The sequence below is a fragment of the Geotrypetes seraphini genome, chromosome 11 (assembly GCF_902459505.1).
Source record: "Geotrypetes seraphini chromosome 11, aGeoSer1.1, whole genome shotgun sequence".
NCBI lineage: Eukaryota > Metazoa > Chordata > Amphibia > Gymnophiona > Dermophiidae > Geotrypetes > Geotrypetes seraphini.
This window is the reverse complement of record NC_047094.1, coordinates 4,144,037-4,163,710: the sequence shown is the minus strand read 5'-3', so window position 1 is coordinate 4,163,710 and position 19,674 is coordinate 4,144,037. Positions and strand designations below refer to the sequence as shown.

At 45.1% G+C, this 19,674-nt stretch overlaps 1 protein-coding gene across 2 annotated transcripts in view; it reads left to right on the top strand.

Moving 5' to 3' along the window:
• Positions 1 to 16,677: 16,677 nt before the first annotated feature.
• Positions 16,678 to 19,674, top strand: part of RAB26 (RAB26, member RAS oncogene family) — a 158,104-nt gene continuing 155,107 nt past the window's right edge. For both annotated transcript variants that reach the window (XM_033962714.1, XM_033962713.1), the window contains exon 1: positions 16,678 to 17,000. In XM_033962714.1, the coding sequence (XP_033818605.1) occupies positions 16,803 to 17,000 (198 nt within the window). In that variant the 5' untranslated portion in view covers positions 16,678 to 16,802. The remainder of the gene's footprint in view (positions 17,001 to 19,674) is intronic.

The window sequence follows — 19,674 nt, the reverse complement described above, 5'->3', positions numbered from 1 at the left end:
TCACGGGCCGCATCGAGGTGGAAGACGATATCTTCTTTCTTAAAGGACCTTCGACCACAAGAGGTCACGGGCAGTTTCATGGCGACGTCAGGAAGTATTTCTTCACCGAAAGGGTGGTCGATCATTGGAATGAACTTCCATTGCAGGTGATTAACGCCAGCAGCGTGCTCGATTTTAAAAAGAAATGGGATATGTATGTGGGATCTCTAGCCGGGTGAAGTCTGGGGGTGGGTCATTAGCGTGAGCAGACTTGATGGGCTACAGCCCTTTTCTGCCGTCATATTCTATGTTTCTATGTTTCTATGAATAGATAGATTCTGTTCTGAGGTTTTATCCTAAAGAGAAGAGCTGAGCTAGCACTGGGGCTTTGCAGACTTAACCTCTCCCTTTTCTAGCACCGGCTTAAACTTTCCTTTTAAGCTGTTTTCAACGCTGGTTCATAGCGTTTAGATCAGACCTTCTGAAAACTGTCCTGGAACCCCACTGCCAGTCAGGATGCCCAGGTATTTGTTTACCCAAGATGGTGGGCAGCAATTGCAGCCTGGCATAAAACTTTCCACTTTGTTAACAACATCATAATGAAATGATCAGACATAAGCAGCGACGGATAGACAAGTCCTTTGGTGACCTCTATCTCTGCCTTTCCTGTAATTCATGTGGCTTTCTAAGCAAATGTGTCCTTTGAAAAGTGCAATAATCAGTTGCCCATTTGTGTCAGGCATGATTGAGCAATGAGTGTGGAGCAGGTGGCAATCACTAATGAACTGCTTATTCAAATAGCCAATGAATATTTTAGCACTTACTGGTTTTACACCCTTGGGCCCTCTAGGGGGCAGACTCTCAACACAAGACTTTACAAGTGACAACCTTGCAAATTTTCTACATGGTTTTTTGCTTCCTTAATATCCTTTTCTCTATTTCCTCTTTTTTCTCATTTTCATTTAATGATCCATTTGGAAACAATCAGAGAAAAGAAAAGACAAGTAGGAATATGCTGTATTTTGAGAGCTGTTGAACTGGGAATTCTCCCTGTAGCTCATCAATTTTATTTCATTCTTTCTACTATTTGTACTGTTATAACCAGTTTATATATTACTCTGGCAACATGTACATAGTAAATTTTCTTCAATCTGAATCTGCTGGGTGTCACATTACTCATGAAAAGTTCCCACGTGCATAGGGTTACCATATGGCTCCAGAAAAAAGACAGATTAAGACATCCAGGTTTTACTTCCAGAGAATGTGGTGAAGTCAGTTAGCTTAGCGGGCTTTAAAAAAGGCTTGGATAATTTCCTAAAAGAGAAGTCCAAAGTCATTATTGAGATGGCTTCGGGAAATCCACTGCTTATTCCTAGGATAAGCAGCATAAAATCTGTTTCATAACTTGGGATCTAACTAGATACTTGGAACCTGGGTTAGCCACTGTTGGAAACAGGATGCTGGGTTTGATGGACCTTCAGTGTGTCCCAGTACGGCAACTCTTATGTGAGCCAAGTCGAGGACAATTGAGCCATTGTGACATCACTGATGGTGGAATGAGGCATTATGACATCACAATCTCAGCTCTGGAATGTTGCTACTCTTTGGGTTTCTGTCAGGCACTTGGGACCTGGGTTGGCCCCTGTTGGAAACAGGATACTGGGCTTGATGGACCTTCGTTGTGTCCCAGTACGGCAACTCTTATGTGAGCCAAGTATAAGACAATTGAGCCATTGTGACATCACTGCTGAGGTTGGCTCTTAGGCATTGGTGGAATGAGGCATTATGACATCACAAGCTCAGCTCTGGAATGTTGCTACTCTTTGGGTTTCTGCCAGGTACTTGGGACCTGGGTTGGCAACAGGCTTGATGGATCTTTGGTCTGTCCCAGTATGCCATTTCGTATGTTCTTATAATCTTCTCCCCTGGACCCAGGTCCAAGGCACATGTTTACAGGGAACCGTAAATCTATGTTCTCTGTGCAGGGCTCCGTTCTTTGGAATGCTTTACCATTGACATTGCACCAATCGAATATCACTTTTAAAATTTTATTACGTCACTAACGAACCCCAATTTATCAATAAATCACTTATTCCTTATAGTACGTCGCGTTCCCTTCGGTCTACTAACCAAAAGCTCTTAGTAGTTCCCTCCCTGAAAATTATTGGAACTCAACGACAAGATATGTTCTCGGTGATGGCTCCACAACTTTGCGACACTTTACCTCAGCAATTGAGAGAGGAAAACAATTTGAGTCATTTTAAAAGTAACTTAAAAAGATTTCTATCTTTAAATTTCATTCAAAAATTTTACATTACCTTCTTCCAGGTTTCCACCTCTAAAAATATTGAATTGTAGTTCTGCCCTTTTTTTACCTAGTGTCTGTTGGTCTTAACTATTGTGTTAAAAAAATTTTTTTTTCAATGTTGTAACTCACTTAGTAAAAATTAAATGAAGCGACTCATCAAAGTACAATAAACTTGAAACTTGAAAACTTGCTCCCAGCCATGTGACAGTGTAAGTTTGAACAGTTTTTTGCTGCTTTATCCTGTGCTGTATCAGTTTGTTTCGTACTTGGTTTTTTAAATTATGCCTGTGTGCGTAAACTTGTTTCCCGCTTAGATTTGTGGATAGGCGGGTTATAAATAATTTAAAACAAATAAATAAATGTCCCGGGTTTTAACTGATCTCTTGTGCAGTGTGGAAAAAATAGGTCTTAAGGTTCTATCGAAAGACCCTAAAAATGCCTCAGCAGGAAACGCAAGTGGCAGGGGACAGGGCGTGTGTGGTATATGCACATTTGTCCACATATGTCATAATTATAAACATTATAGAATTAAAAGTCATTTCTCCGGCCACTAGTTCTTTATCCAAGTCCCGTTGGACCTCTTGTTTTGCTTTCATCACAGCCACTCATGTTCTCTTTTAATGATTATTATTCTTCACAACTTTTGACCTAAAGTGGGTGGTGCTGTGGTAAGAGCTACAGCCTTGACACCCTGAGGTTGTGGGTTCGAATCCCGCACTGCTCCTTGCGACCCTGGCAAGTCACTTAATCCACATTGCCCCAGGTACATTGGATAGAGTGGGAACCTGAATAATTTGTGATCCACATAGAATTGTAGGATGGGCTGGGGAGGGCTTCAATGGCTGGGAGGGTGTAGATGGGCTGGAGTAAGTCTTAACACAGATTTCGGCAGTTGGAACCCAAGCACAGTACCGGGTAAAGCTTTGGATTCTCGCCCAGAAATAGCTAAGAAGAAAAAAAAAAAAAAAAAATTTTAAATTGAATCAGGTTGGGCAGACTGGATGGACCATTCGGGTCTTTATCTGCCGTCATCTACTATGTTACTATATTAATCAGAATATAAATTATTAAAAATAAATAAAATAGCCAGGATTTGGCATCTATGCTGTTTACAACCAAGTAATTTATCAGGTAATCTAAGTGTTTTTCTCTGTCTGTCCTGGTTATGGTACCTCTCCCCACCCAGAGTGCTCACCCTAGGCAACCGCCTGGTTTGCCTAATTGTTACGTCCTGCCTGTTTACAGTACATGTCTAAAACACACACATGTGACTACCAATATCACACTGCTCTTATTTCCACAAATAGATGCTGCAGACATGTACCACCACAGAGTAGATGATGGCAGATGAGGGCCCTGTCTGCCCAAGAAGGTGCTCAGAGTGGCATCTGCTGCTCCATGCGGGTTACAGCCCTTTGGGCCCTGTTTAAAATAGGAAACTCATTTAAGTTTTGCGTTGATTTTACACTCTTTCTGTATAGGGTCTCCTGTATTTATCCCACGCAGTTTTGAATTTTAATAAACTTCCTCTCACTCTTAGATCAGAAACTAATTATTTCGTTTTTAGAAAGCCTTTAAAAACAGTTTTATTCAAGAAATTTTTGAACTGATTCTTTTTATATTTTTTCCAATATTGCCTGTTTAACTGGGTTTGTTTCCGGTCAGCTGCTTTATTGAAATCCTCCTGGAACTCATAAGGGCTGTGGCAGAAAATAAAAAGCTTTGTAATGTCATGTAATGTAATTTATTGGGATTTCGTAACTGCCTTTTATGAAGAGATTCACCCAAGGCGGTTTACAGTGACTCATAGTCAGGTTCTCTCAGTATTTTGCCACTGTTTTTAATCCATCCCACCAGGAGAATATTCTAGGCATCCAAATTTCCAAGTTTATTTATCTTTCGATATACTGCATTGGCAAAACGTCTATGCGCTTTACATTTGATTATAATAATAGCAGATAAAATAAGTTAACTGAAAAATAAAATAAAGTAAGAAAACAGAACTACAAAATTAATAGTAAAAAATGAGATTAAAAGTAGATTATAATAATAATTATTATTTATTTCTTATATTCTGCCAAAGCCATAATAGTTCTAGGCGGTTTACAATAAAGAAGGGCTGGACAATCAGCAAAAGAGTACAATCAGCAGATACAGACACAATTAATATATGTAAGCAAGGAACTGGTACAATAAGGATCAAAGTAAGGAGATCAGGAAGGAAGGTACGGAGGGAGGTCTTGGGGAGCAAGGGTAGGGTAAGGTGTCTTAGGCTACAAATCGGTTAAATAGATTAGTTTTTAATAATTTTCTGCAGTTTAGGTAGGATGAGGAGCGCGAGAAAATATTGCTCAGCCAATCATTTAGATGACCTGCTTGGAAGGCTAGAGTTCTGTTCAGGTATCTTTTGTAACGGCAGGCCTTTCGAGTTGGATGGCTCAAGAGATGAGCTCTGCGAGTGGGTCTGGATGGACAATCTAAGGTGAAATGGGAGACAATGGATGGATTTATAACAGAGGCAGGCAAACTTGAACAGGGGCAGCCAGTGGAGTTTTTGGTGGTAGGGAGTTATGTGTTCCCATTTTTGCAGCCCAAAGATCAGTCGAATTGCCGAATTTTGGATGATACGTAGTCTTTGAATGTTTTTTTTTGAAGGATCCCAGGTAGATAATGTTGCAGTAATCGAGTAAGCTCAGGATTTCACCAGTAAGTGGAATGAGGGCGCATCGAAGTATTTTCTGATGGTTCTTAGTTTCCAAAAGGCGGAGAAGCATTTTCTGACTAGTAGATCGGTGTGAGATTCAAAGGTGAGGTTGCGGTCTAGTGTCACTCCGAGAATTTTTATGTGCTCTTAAATTTTGATAGATCATTACCTAGCTCTGCATAATCAAACCTATGGTTTTAATTTGTCAATCAAATGCATCCATAAAGAAAACGTTTTTAAAACGTTCAAGATTGGATTCTAATCGGATAAGATTTGGAAGGGCGTTCCAAAGTTGAGAGAATGCCATCCCCACCCTCTCCATGGAAAGTATTTCCTGATGTTACTCCTAAGGCTACAACCCTGCAGCCTCAATTCATATCCTCCAGCTCTTTTGCTTCCTCGTCTCTGGAAAAAACATCTTCTCTCTTTCCTCTAGGGCAGGGGGGTCCGACCTCGACTCTTGCCAGCTCAAGTTTTCAGGATTTCCCCAATGAATATGCAGGAGATCTATTTGCATACAATGCAAACAGTGCATGCAAATTCATTGGGGAAATCCTGAAAACCCGTACTGTTCTTGTCACCTTTGAGGTCCTTATCTAGATACGTCCTTCAAAGCTGAGAACATTTCGCTAATCATTTCTGCTGGTTATGCCTCTCTCTGGGGTCCTTTTATTTATTATTTATTTATTCAGTTTTCTCCCAGGGGAGCTCAGAACGGTTTACAAATTATTCAGGTACTCAAGCATTTTTCCCTATCTGTCCCAGCGGGCTCCCACTCTGTCTAATGTACCTGGGGTACTGGGGGATTAAGTGACTTGCCCAGGGTCACAAGGAGCAGGGCCACATGGGGGAAGCCAGTGCTTGCCCTGGATTGGTAGCATGGAAAGTTGCTACTCTGGGGATTCCGGAATCTTGCTACTCTTTAGGGATACTGCATGAAATGTTGCTCATATTTAGGGTTCCAGAATCTTGCTAGTATTTGGGGATTCCACACGGAATGTTGCTACTCTTTGGGGATTCTGCATGGAATGTTGCTACTCTGGGGGTTCTGGAATCTTGCTACTCTTTGGGGATTCTGCATGGAATGTTGCTCCTATTTGGGGTTCTGGAATCTTGCTACTCTTTGGGGATTCTGCATGGAATGTTGCTCCTATTTGGGGTTCCGGAATCTTTTACTCTTTGGGGATTCTGCATGGAATGTTGCTCCTATTAGAGGTTCCAGAAACTTGCTACTCTTTGGGGATTCCGCATGGAATGTTGCCACTCTTTGGGGATTCTGGAATCTTGCTACTTTTTGGGAATTCCATATGGAATGTTGCTACTCTTTGGGGTTCTGGAATCTTGCTACTATTTGGGGATTCCGCATGGAATGTTGCTCCTATTTGGGGTTCCAGAATCTTGCTACTCTTTGGGGATACTGCATGAAATGTTGCTCATATTTAGGGTTCCAGAATCTTGCTAGTATTTGGGGATTCCACACAGAATGTTGCTACTCTTTGGGGATTCTGCATGGAATGTTGCTCCTATTTGGTGTTTCAGAATCTTGCTATTCTTTGGGGATTCTGCATGGAATGTTGCTCCTATTTGGGGTTCCAGAATCTTGCTACTCTTTGGGGATTCTGCATGGAATGTTGCTCCTATTTGGGGTTCTGGAATCTTGCTACTCTTTGGGGATTCTGCATGGAATGTTGCTCCTATTTGGGGTTCCAGAATCTTGCTACTCTTTGGGGATTCCGCATGGAATGTTGCTCATATTTGGGGTTCTGGAATCTTGCTAATCTTTTGGTTTTGATCAGGTACTAGGGACCTGGATTGGCCACCATGAGAATGGGCTACTGGGCTTGATGGACCCAGTAAGGCTATTCTTATGTTCTCTCTCCCTTTATCACATACAGCTGCTTTGAATTTATACATCCCAAGTGCATCTCTCTGCTCTTCTTCACATTCATTTTAACTGACAGACATTGGACCATTCTTCTAATTTTTGTACATCATTTCTCACATGTCCACTCTGCTGCAAATTTTTGTGTCAGCTGCAAAAAGGCAAACTTTTCCTTTTTACCCTTCAGAAATATCACTCACAAATTTATTGAATATCATTGGCCCCAGTACTTATCTCTGCGGCATTCCACTGTAAATTTTAATCACCTCATTCACTGATCCCTATCCAGGTTATTTATAAATATGCCAGTCCCAGTACAGAGCCTGTCCCTGTTCCTGAGGCAACTCAATATCCTTATCCCGTCCCTGCAAGTTTTGTTGCTCTAGAAGCCTAGAACACTCACGATTTGAAAGTGTTTGAGGCTTGGGCAGATGAGGTCGGAGCTTGCAGGAATGGGGCGGGGACGGGACGGGAGATTGAGATCTCATTGTAGCATCCTAATATCTAGCTTTTCCCATCCATGATGAATCTTCCATAAGAACGATGAAGAAAACCCCAAAACGACAACAGGAGCTAAGCTATCCCTCTACCTCCAAAAAATAATGGTACTCGGCAGTTTCCTTTCCCAGTTGACTCTCTCTTTGCGTCTGTTGCACCCAGAGGTTTTCCTCCTCTCCCTCACCTCTAGTTCTCTGCCCTCCACCCCTCATCCTATACTTCTCTTTTTCTTCTCCCATTTCTCCTTTTCTTCCCCTGCATTATTTTCCTGTTACTCCACCATATCCTTTCTCCCTCACCATTCTCTTCCATCCCTGCTCATACTCCTCTTTCACTACCTTCCACTCTTTCTCTCAGCCTCCACTGTCCTTTCCTCACCCCACCCCTTCTCTCTGCCTCTCCCACCTCCAATCAGCAGTGCTATTTCCCACCCAACTCTCTCTGACCTTCCTCTTCCCCTGGTGCTCATCTCATATATCTCCCCCAGATCTCTCTTCTCAGATTGTCCAACAGTGAAGTCTTTCCCCCTCCAAACTTAAACTGTGACCAAGGAAGGTCTGCAAAAGCCCTCTCCATTCATTCTTTCTGTGGCCCTCACCATGTCTCTCTCTTTCTCTGCATCCTCAACCCTATATGTCATGTCAGTCTGTCCAAGTTAGATTGTAAGCTCTTCTGAGCAGGGACCGTCTCTAAATGTCAAAATGTATGCCTTTCAGCGATAAGTGATAAGTAGTATCAGTAGAGTTCAGTGGTATGTAGAATCTGCAGCTGCGTCCTCAGCAGAAGGGAGTGGGACTCCCATCAACCAGGTGGGCTTTGTACACCTTCACCTGCCTCCAGTACATGACTGGCTGCTGCTGAGTGAAATTCCCTTCCTGGTGGGGGAAGAGAGGATGCTAGAGAATCGCTGAAGATACCAGATGTTAATTCTGGAATGGCTTCTTGGTGCCAAGATTCCATTATAGAACACCAGTGTACGTCAGCATTGGCACACCAAAAGTTACACCAAGTCATTATTGGTTCCTAAAGTTTGAGGAACTTACCAAATTCTCTATGTGATGCATAGAAAGAAAACATGACGTCTGCTTCTGCAGAAAAAGGCATCTTGCTTATCACAGACTGTTCCTCAAAGCTGAGCGGAAGTCCTCCACCTACAGTCCTGCCAGCAGGGCTTGCTGTTTCACTATCACATTTTCAATAGAAACATAGAAACATAGAAATAGACGGCGGATAAGGGCCACGGCCCATCCAGTCTGCCCACCCTACTGTCCCTCCCCTCCTTTTGCCCTGTGAATAGATCCCATGTGTCGATCCCATTTGGCTTTAAAATCAGGCACGCTACTAGCCTCAATCACCTGCAGTGGAAGACTATTCCAGCGATCAACCACCCTTTCAGTGAAAAAGAATTTCCTGGTGTCACCTCGTAGTTTTCCGCCTCTGATTTTCCACGGATGCCCTCTTGTTGTTGCAGGACCCTTGAAAAAGAAGATATCTTCCTCAGTCTCGATGCGGCCCGTGAGATACTTGAATGTCTCGATCATGTCCCCCCTCTCCCTGCGCTCCTCGAGCGAGTACAGCCGCAATTTGTCTAGCCGTTCCTCGTACGGGAGATCCTTGAGTCCCGAGACCATCCGGGTGGCCATTCTCTGAACCGACTCCAGTCTCAGCACATCCTTGCGATAATGCAGCCTCCAGAATTGCACACAGTGAGGGACTGGCAAGGTTTTCAGGACTGCAGGGCCATTGAAAACAGAATATTGAAGCCTCACCCCTTACTGGCAGCAATGCAGTTGGCAGTTGGAGGACTCCCACTCCGCTTAGAACAGGGGTTCTCAACCCTGTCCTGGGGACCCCCCAGCCAGTCGGGTTTTCAAGATATCCTTAATGAATATGCATGAGAAAGATTTGCATATCTGTCACTTCCATTATATGCAAATCTCTCTCCTGCATAATCTTTAGGGATATCTTGAAAACCCGACTGGCTGGAGGGTCCCCAGGACAGGGTTGAGAAAGGGAACAGTGAGCAGTGTCTGCTCTATTTTCTGTCTGGGCACATTTTTAAACACTGGAGTCATTTGCATATCATTTGTTTACAAAACTTGTTTGATTCACCCGGACATGTCCTCTTTTTAAAGGACATGTCTGTGCATCTGGACGGCTTTTCAAAACCCGGCACTTTGTCTGGGGTTTGTAAAGCTTCCACCTCAGGGCCGCGTCGAGAGCGCATCTGCACATGCTCAGATGCAACGTGGTGATGTCATATGCATGCGTGCGACATCACTGCGTCACACCTGCGCATACGCAGATGCCCTCCAGGTGCAGCTCCAAGCACGAGAACAGGTCGAGCGGAGGAGGCTTGGGGTAGAAAGGGGAGGGGCATGAGTGGAACTGGGAGGGCCTGGGAGGGCGGGGCTATGAGTCTGGATTTGACAATAGTAAAATCTGGTAACTTTATTTTTAGCGCATGTGTGAGGAAGCTCTGCTGGAGGACACACACACGCACACACACTGTGTGTCACTTCTGTTTTCTGTAACTGGTGTCGCTCTCACTGCACCTGATCTGTTGTATGACATGCTCCAGGCCCAGAAGCCCCAGTGCCATCTAATTAACACCACTTAAGAGAATCATCTGCTCTTATGCTGGTAGATCATCCATTCCAAGACTAATTGCACACAATCTTTTGCTCATCAGCCCAGAGCCACCTTTAGAGCTGCTCTGCTTATGATGGATTGTGAAATAAAGCACAGGAGAATCACTCACGGACCTGGCACAATCTCCTGGCCTCGGTGTCAGACCTTTTCCTGAAATGGAGAGTCTGATTCCGAAGGAGCTTATCCCAGAGGGAAAGATGTATAGTGCAATCCGAACGGTGCTGAACGTGATTCTAGAAAAGGCACTCGGCAGAGGCAGAATCATGTTGAGTGTCTGTACAGGCCCTAAATACCTGCGCCTATGTTGTGCGCAGATCAGGCGTATTCTAGAAGAGTGAGCCTAAGTTTTAGGAACTCCCATGAGCCACCCATTCTCCTTCCCTGGCCACACGCCCTTTTTGCGTTTTCAGCACTAGAATTTTCATGCATCACTTCATAGAATGTGCTAGAACTTCTCATTAGGGCCAATCATTGGTGCTGGTTAGCTTGTAAAGCAATTAAAATGTGCATCGATTTGGCTGTGCAATTGGGTCGCACAATACAGAATGTGTACAATGTATAAGAAAAAGCAGATTTTGATCCTTAGGAGATGAGCCACTGGTGCACATGGAACTGATCAAGTGGCCTCTTGGCCTCAGGGAGTTTCTGGAATCCGCATCTTCTCCAAATCCTTGGGCAACTGCGAGCTCCTGCCCCGTATCAGTCTCCAGGGATGCGATGCTATACAATCTTTGACGTTGAAAAGCAGGGACATCCATGCAAGGCAGCCCTTGTCATTTCAACTCTTAAAGAGCCTTCCTGAGGGCAGAGTAAGCGCTCCAGCACGAGGGGGAGACCGGGACACTCACCAACTCTGACCTCAAGGAGGAGGAGAGTGATCTGGCTGTGGTGGCTTTTTTCTTCTGACTGGGGAATGGATCGCATCGAGGGGGCTGGGAGTGTAGGCCCACTCGGGGGAAGGGAATGGTAATGAAAGGAGAAGGGTAGAAGGAAAGGGGAGTCTGTGAGGTTTGGACACTGGAGATGAGACACCTCAAGAGTATTTGGGGTCATACTGAGGCTTTTTCACACATTTCACCTTTATTTGATAGACCTAAGCGGTTTCTATAATGCCAAGTCAGGGGGAAACAGAAGGAAAATCTCCGAGAAACACTGGTTCACAATTACTTCTCAGCTGCCATCATACTTCAGCCCTGGTTTCTCTCTCTTCCTGTCCAGCCTGCTCAGTCCATTCACCCCAACACAATTCCCTAATGATTCCTTCTCAATGCCAAATGCATTTGCTTCCTCACTCTGGAGTAGATCACCTCTGCATTTAAGGAGCTTTGTCATCCCCGTCAGTCCAGCCTGCACCTCCTCCCCCTGCAGATCATTCCTTCTGGGTTTTGTGGCTGGATGCTTCCACCTTTTTACTACCACTAGTAACTATTTCTACAGCACTACCAGATGTACACAGCACTGTACATAGAAACATGATGGCAGATAAAGGCCAAATGACCCATCCGCAGCATCCACTCTCTCCTCCTCTCCCTATTGGCTAAGGCTCTTAACATTTGCATCTCCTCTTCCTATAGGCTAAGGCTCTTAACACCTGCATTGTTAGGTCATAGAAACATGATGGCAGATAAAGGCCAAATGGCCCATCCGCAGTATTCACTCTCTCCTCCTCTCCCTATTGGCTAAGGCTCTTAACATTTGCATCTCCTCTTCATATAGGCTAAGGCTCTTAACACCTGCATTGTGAGGTCATAGAAACCTGATGGCAGGTAAAGGCCAAATGGCCCATCTGCAGCATTCACTCTCTCCTCTTCTCCCTATTGGCTAAGACTCTTTACACCTGCATTGTGAGGTCATAGAGCTTTATGGTTATTGAAATATGATGGCAGATAAAGTCCAAATGGCCCATCCGCAGCATCCACTCTCTCCTCCTCTCCCTATTGGCTAAGGCTCTTAACATTTGCATCTCCTCTTCCTATAGGCTAAGGCTCTTTACATCTGCATTGTGAGGTCATAGAAACATGATGGCAGATAAAGGCCTAATGGCCCATCCTCAGCATCCACTCTTCCTCTCTCCATGAGATCCCACGATTGAAACATAGAAACATGATGGCAACGGAGACAGTCCCTGCTCAAAATTTTACATAAAGTTTGGTTCATTCAAAGCTGTAATCTAGTTCATTAGGATTTCCCCTTCCTTTGTCATTTTTTTTCTTGGGGGATTCATGAGGTTTTGTAATGATGGAGATTAGGAGGGGCTTGAGGAACACCAGAGCATTACAGATGAAGCTGGGGAGCTAATATTGGTGGTGGTGGTAGTGGTGGGGTGGGGGCAGGGATGGAGGACTGTACGGAATGAGAAATCAGGGTGGAGGCTGGCTGGCAATGGAAACCTGTACTTTAGCATCTGAAATGTGCCTGCAGCTGTGAATTAGTATCTACATTATGACTATGCTGATGACATTCAAGAGCTGATCCCATGGGATGATGGTATTAGTCCATACGGGTGGGGGAGGGAGGGAGGGGGAAGCACAGCTGGTGAATGAATGGATGGGATGAAATGTCAACGAACAATATTGCCTAAACTGAGACTTGGTGGGTAAGGGGGATCGTCTGACCTGCCAGCTTGGAGCAGGCGACAATTAGTCAAATGTTGGAAAACTGGTCCTCGACATGGCAGCTAGGCTTCAATGCTATGAAATGTAAGGTCATGCACCTCGGTAGCAAAAATCCGTGCAGAACTTACACCTTAAATGGAGTAACATTAGCTAGGACCTCAGTAGAACGAGATTTGGGAGTAATCATCAGTGCAGACATGAAGGCTGCCGAACAGGTGGAGAAGGCCACATCCAAGGCAAGGCAAATGATGGGATGTATCAATAGAAGTTTTGTCAGTCGGAAACCAGAAGTCATAATGCCGCTGTACAGAACCATGGTGAGACCTCACCTGGAATACTGTGTGCAATTCTGGAGGCCACATTACCGTAAAGACGTGCTTAGAGTCGAGTCGGTTCAGCGGATGGCCACTAGGATGGTCTTGGGGTTCAAGGGTCTCTCGTACGAAGAGAGACTGAGCAGACTGCGGCTCTACACTCTAGAGGAACGCAGGGAGAGGGGGGACATGATTGAGACATTTAAGTTCATCACGGGACGTGTCGAGGTGGAAGATGACATTCTCTTCCCCAAAGGACCCTCGACCACAAGAGGGCATCCGCTTAAACTTAGAGGGGGGAAATTTAGTAGTGACACCAGGAAGTATTTTTTCACGGAAAGGGTGGTGGACCACTGGAATGAGCTTCCGGTGCAGGTGGTCGAGGCCACCGGCGTGCTCGACTTTAAGAGAAAATGGGACACTTACGTGGGATCCCTATGTAGGTCGAGTCACTAGCATCTAGACTATTGGGGTGGGTCAGTGGAGTGGGCAGACTTGATGGGCTATGGCCCTTTTCTGCCGTCATCTTTCTATGTTTCTATGTTTCTAAATGCTCATTTGGGCTGTAAAAACCTGAGGGAACGCTACAGTTTTGGGGATGAAGAACTTTCGTGCATAACGGAAGAGCAGAACTTGGGTGCGATTGCATGCGATGACCTTAAGGTGGCCAAACAGGTTGAAAAGATGATGGCGAAAGCTAGAAGGATACTTAGGTGCATAGGGAGAGGTATGGCTAGTAGGAAAAAGGAGGTATTGATGCCCCTGTATAAGACTCTGGTGAGACCTCATTTACAATATGGTGGACAATTCTACAGGCCTCACCTTCAAAAAGATGTAAAAAGGATGGAGTTGGTCCAGAGGAAGACTACTAAAATGGTGTGTGGTCTTTGTGATAAGGCGTATGGGGACAGACTTAAAGATCACTCAACAAGTGTATGAAGATGAAAGTGAGGTCAATCAACTCTTGACAAATCCAAAACTTCACCTCACTCTACAAGAAGAGGAAATAGGTAATTCTCTTGCTAAATCTCAAATCTGAGATGTTGTAAATTTTACATTAAAAGTGAACATAAGAACATCAGAACATAAGAAATGCCTGCACCGGATCAATCCTGGGGTCCATCCAGTCCGGTGATCCGCACACGCGGCGGCTCAGTCAGGCGTACCCTGGCGAATACATTAGTCACTCGTATCCCTCAATGTGTCCTGCAAGAAGATGTGTGTCCAATTTTCCCTTAAATCCTAGAATGATGGTTTCCTCCACCATCTCTTTCGGGAGAGAGTTCCAGGCGTTCACCACTCGCTGTGTGAAGCAGAACTTTCTGACATTTGTCTTGGCCGTGTCCCCTCTCAGCTTCAGGCCATGACCTCTGGTCCGAGACTGGGTTACATTTGCCAATGTGAATAACGCTGTTTCTTGCTCACCATCCTTTCCCCCTGCTAGTGAGTGAGCTTGCTCCATTTTGTCAATTCCTTTTAGCAATTTAAAAGTCTCTATCAGATCCCCTCTCAGTCTTCTCTTCTCAAGGGTGAATAATCCCAGTTTTCTGAGGCGATCTTTGTAGCTCAAGTTCTCCATACCTTTTACTAGCTTCGTCGCTCGCCTCTGCACCTTCTCCAGCAGTGTTATATCCTTCTTCAGGTATGGAGACCAGTGTTGGACACAGTATTCCAAGTGTGGTCTGACCATTGCTCTATAAAGCGGCATTATGACCTCCCTTGATCTACTCGTGATTCCTTTCTTTATCATGCCTAACATCCTGTTTGCTTTCTTTGCCGCCGCTGCGCATTGAGCCGACGGCTTCAGGGTCCTATCTATCAGTACCCCCAGGTCTTTCTCTTGTTCGCTCTTCCCCAATGTTATACCTAACAGTTTATACTCATGCTCCTTGTTTTTTCTGCCCAGGTGCATCACTTTGCATTTTTCTACATTAAAACTCATCTGCCAATTTTCTGCTCATCTCTCAAGTTGCTTCAAATCTCTCTGGAGTTCCTCGCTGTCTTTTTGTGATCTGATTGCCTGGCATAGCTTTGTGTCATATGCAAACTTGATGATAACACTGGTCGTTTCTTCTTCCAGGTCATTTACAAAAATATTGAATAAGATAGGCCCAAGAACCGAGCCCTGAGGCACACCGCTAGTTACTTTCTTCCAGTCTGAGTACTTCCCATTTATGCCCACTCTCTGTCTTCTGTTTTCCAGCCATTTTCCTATCCATCTTAGTATATCCCCTTCTATTCCATGACTTTGTAGTTTTTTGAGAAGTCTCACATGAGGTACTTTGTCAAACGCTTTCTGGAAGTCCAAGTATATTATGTCCACCGGTTCTCCACTATCGACTTGTTTGTTCACTCCCTCGAAAAACTGAAGTGAGTTCATCAAGCACGACTTCCTTTCCTGAAGCCATGCTGACTACCTCTCAGCAGGTCATGGTTATCCAGATGCTGTACTATGTGTCTTTAATCAAAGCCTCAACCATTTTCCCAGGGACCGATGTGAGACTCACAGGTCTATAGTTTCCCGGTTCTCCCCTTGATCCTTTTTTGAAGATTGGGATGACGTTCGCTATCTTCCAGTCTTCTGGTATCCGTCCGGTTCTAATTGACATGTTAGCGAGGGATTGTAGTAGTTCTCCGATTTCCACCTTTAGTTCCTTTAATACTCTAGGGTGAATTCCATCTGGGCCAGGGGATTTGTCACTTTTTAGTTTGTCAATCTGATAGTATATCTGGTCCAGACTCTCCTCTATTTCCCCCTTGAAAACTTTCACTGTTTCGGTATTGATGTGGCATCTTCCTTGGTAAAGACAGAAGCAAAGAAGGAATTTAATCTGTCTGCCCTCTTTGATGTATCCTTTTCTTCCTTGGTCGTCGAGGGGGCCCACTGTCTCCTTTGCATCCATCATCTTCTAATCTTTTCAGAAGTAAGACAAACCAATAACATCAGGTAATTAATTCCTTTCTTTTTCTTCCTTGTTGCAGAGATACTAGCATGTCCCTGACGGGACCCATTTCGCCCAAATAGGGTTTTTTCAAGGGTTCACAGTGGGCGCTCTTTCTCCAGCGTCCTCACAGTTCAGGTGCTATTTGGGCGAAACGAGTCCCGTCGGGGAGATGCTAGCATCTCTGCAACAAGGAAGAAAAAGAAAAAGAAAGGAATTAATTACCTGATCTTAATGGTTTGTCTTACTTCTGAAAAGATTAGAAGATGATGGAACACTTTTAATGTAAAATTTACAACATCTCAGATTTGAGATTTAGCAAGAGAATTACCTATTTCCTCTTCTTGTAGAGTGAGGTGAAGTTTTGGATTTGACAGACTTAAAGATCTCAATATGTTTACTTGTGGAGGAAAAGCAGGAGGGGGGAGATGAGTCTCTTTCATTGAGAGGGTATAGGATGAAGTTAAGAGGTGACGGGCTCCGGAGTAATCTGAGGAAATGCTTTTTTAGGGAAGAGGTGGTGGAGACAGAGACTGTGTCTGAATTCAAGAGGGCACGTGGGATCTCTCAGAGTCTGCGGATGGGCAGACTGGATGGGCCATTTGGTTCTATGTTTATTATGGGAGATCTGGAGTTACATAAAGCAACCGTTTTGCTTAGCAGCGAAGGAGATTCAACTTTGGCGGTAGCTGCCGCGCCTCTTTGTTTCATGGCTCGCCACAACGTTAGTAAATGGCAGGAGCGGCTGCGGCATTAGCATAACCCCGCCCCTCCTCTCGGCTCATTGGCGGCCGGAGCTCCCGGGCGTTCGGCTGCGAAGGAGCTTGCAGCGGCAGCGGCAGCAGCTGAGGGGCCAGTCGGGCGGCGAGTGAGGCGAGCAGGGCTGCTCGCCTGGTTGCCCCCGGGTCATGTCCCGGAAAAAGAGCCAGAAGAGCCGAGGCAGCGGCGGCAGCAGCAGCAGCAGCTCCCCGGCCGCCTCCAGCCTGCCCCCCAAGGACGGGGGCAAGAGCTGCAGCCCCGACAGCCAGGTGCCCCTCGATGGCGTGGTGGTCCCAGGGCGACCCTCCCTCAGCAACAGCGCCGAGTTCTACGACCTGGCTTTCAAGGTAAGAGGCTCTGCTGGCATCGCTCGCTCCCTCCTCTGCTCCTTCCAAAGCTCGTGGTGGGGAGGGATTCCTGCCTAGAAAGCCTGGCACTGGAGTCATTTGCCTTTATAATGAGTGTGTGTTGGATTTACATTTATTACTCTGGTTCCCTAATGTCTGAGACCGCAAGAGATTTACAAGCTCTTAAGCCACTAGTGCCAGGAGCTTTTTGTGAATCTTATCTCCAGAGTCACAGACAGGAAAATGAAAAAGACAGGAATGGAGGGGGGTCTGACCGCAGAAGTGTAGGGAGACCTTGGATGGGTTTTGGGCATCTGCCATTCTGTCATGTTCACCTGTTCAGGATCATTTATTGAGAGGGGCTAAAGCACTTCCCCAGACACAAAAGAGCTGATCTGTCCTGATCTGAGGGTGATTTTCTTGCATCGGGTGGGGGTCGGGGTCTGAACCCAGTCCTTCCACGGATCACCTTGGGTCTAATCCCAGCTCTGCCAAGGATCTGTGACTGGGCAAATAATTTCATCTCCACCTTATTTACCTCCACATCTGAGGAAGTGACTCTGACCCCACCATGACAAGTCTGTGAGATGCCACCAGTAGTCCCAGTAAGAATTACCTTGCTCTGGAAACCATTTTGTGAACTTTCCAGACTGCGTGTATGAACGTATCACTAAAGTATAAAATCTCTGGAACCCACTGGGATTCTGCTTCCGTGAAACCGTAAATGTGGTTTTTCTTCTTGGTTGAGGGATTTGGAAGGATTAAGTGACTTGCCCAAGGTCACAAGGAGCAGCACTGGGATTTGATCTCACAACCTCTGGGTCCAGAGGCAGTGACTCAAATGTTTAAGAGGAGCTCTTTTAGATGTGCTCATTCGCCCTCCCCCTCCCCCTCCAGATCTTTATCTGTATCCTCTGTGCGTTCTGCTCATCAGCAGAAGACAGTTTCTCTTGAAATTTCATGTTTTATTGCAAATTAAGGTATCTCATTTATTTGCCCTTCATAGCAGAATATCAGAAGTTTGCTATCCAAGGGCTTGATAATTATTACAAGTGGTGGAAATTGAGTTTTATGTTTAGTAGATGAATTCCAGATGAGACAAAGTTTTTAAATTACAAAAGGAGCTTGCATGAGTGACTGGGCATCAAAATGTGAGCAAGTGCAAAGTGATGCATGTGGGAAAGAGGAACCCGAACTATAGCTACATGAAAACTGGGTTCTATGTTAGGAGTCCCAGCCCAGGAAAAGGATCTAGGTGTCATTTGTGAGGATAAATTGAAACTCTTGGCTCAATGTGCTGCAGTAGCTAAGAAAGCAAATTCCTAACATTCTATCAGGAAAGAAATAGAAAACAAAGATGAAAATATTAGAATGCCCTTGTATTACTCCGTGTGTGCTATTCTGGTTGCCGCCTTTCAAAAAAGATCCAGAGAAGGGCGAGGGATGGGGCTCTTCAGCTTGGAGAAGAGACAGCTCAGGTCTGTAAAATACTGAGTGGAGTGGAAGGGGTAGATGTGAATCACTTGTTTACTCTTTCCAAAAATACTAGGACTAGAGGGGCATGCGATACGGTCAGGGAGGAGCAAGAAGAAGCACCGCCCCCCCCCCCCTCCATATGACCAGAGGGCAAGAGGACCAAAAAAAAACCAGGTCATAATGAAGATCATTGAGGGCAGTCCTTAACTGGAGAGAGAGGTCACATCCAGGCTGTCCTTTCGGAGCCCAGATTATAAGGACAAATGACAGTGGGGAGATGAGATACTCAAGTTTGTCTGAGAGGGAAGGGAGTCCCATACAAAGGGAGTCACATACTGGACTACATCACCCATGATGCATTGCTTGCGAACTGCAGCACTGAAAATTCTGTGGACCAGTGTTTATCAACTCGGTCCTGGAGACCCCCTTGCCTGTCAGGTTTTCAGAATCTCCACAATGAATATGCATAAACCGCCTCCATTATATGCAAATGTCTTTCATGCATATTCATTGTGGAGATGCTGAAATCCTGACTGGAGATGTAAGACCCGCATGGCACGCTGTACTGTGTGGAGAAGACCTCATCCTCCAGGAATCTGTGAGCAGCATGTCTTTCCCGCTGTCGCATAAATATGGGGCCCCATTTGTAGGAGCTTTGAAATGTTTTCACATTATGATGGGGGGGGGGGCAGTGTGGTTGTTTGCTAGGGTCCACCAAAGAGTTAATCCTACTCTGGCTGAAAGGTGAGGGCTGAAGCCTCGCTCTGTCCCAGGTAAGAGGAAAGATGAGGTTGTAAATATGGGAGTTCGCCGTGGATTTCTCCTTCTGATCCTTTTCTATTGCATTTGTTGGTTTATAACAGCAGTGCTCTGTCCTAGCAGCTGACGCTGGCTTTTCTCTTTCTTGGAGACGTTTTGTTCTGAGGACGGTGGTGAAGATTACGGCAGGTGTCAGACTTTAGCTTTCATGTTTCCATTTGACCAAATTACTCGTACAACTGAGGACGAATGGCTTATTAGGTTATTAATCACCTGTACTCAAAGCTTTGGGTGACTTACACACATCTAGAATACCAATTTAAATCCATAAAACACACCTACACCCTTTCCCGCATAGTCTTCCTTCCTGAGTCGGGCGCCAGTTCATTAAATGTCAGGCTTGCAGGTGGTATATAAGAAATATTCCAGATGGAATTTA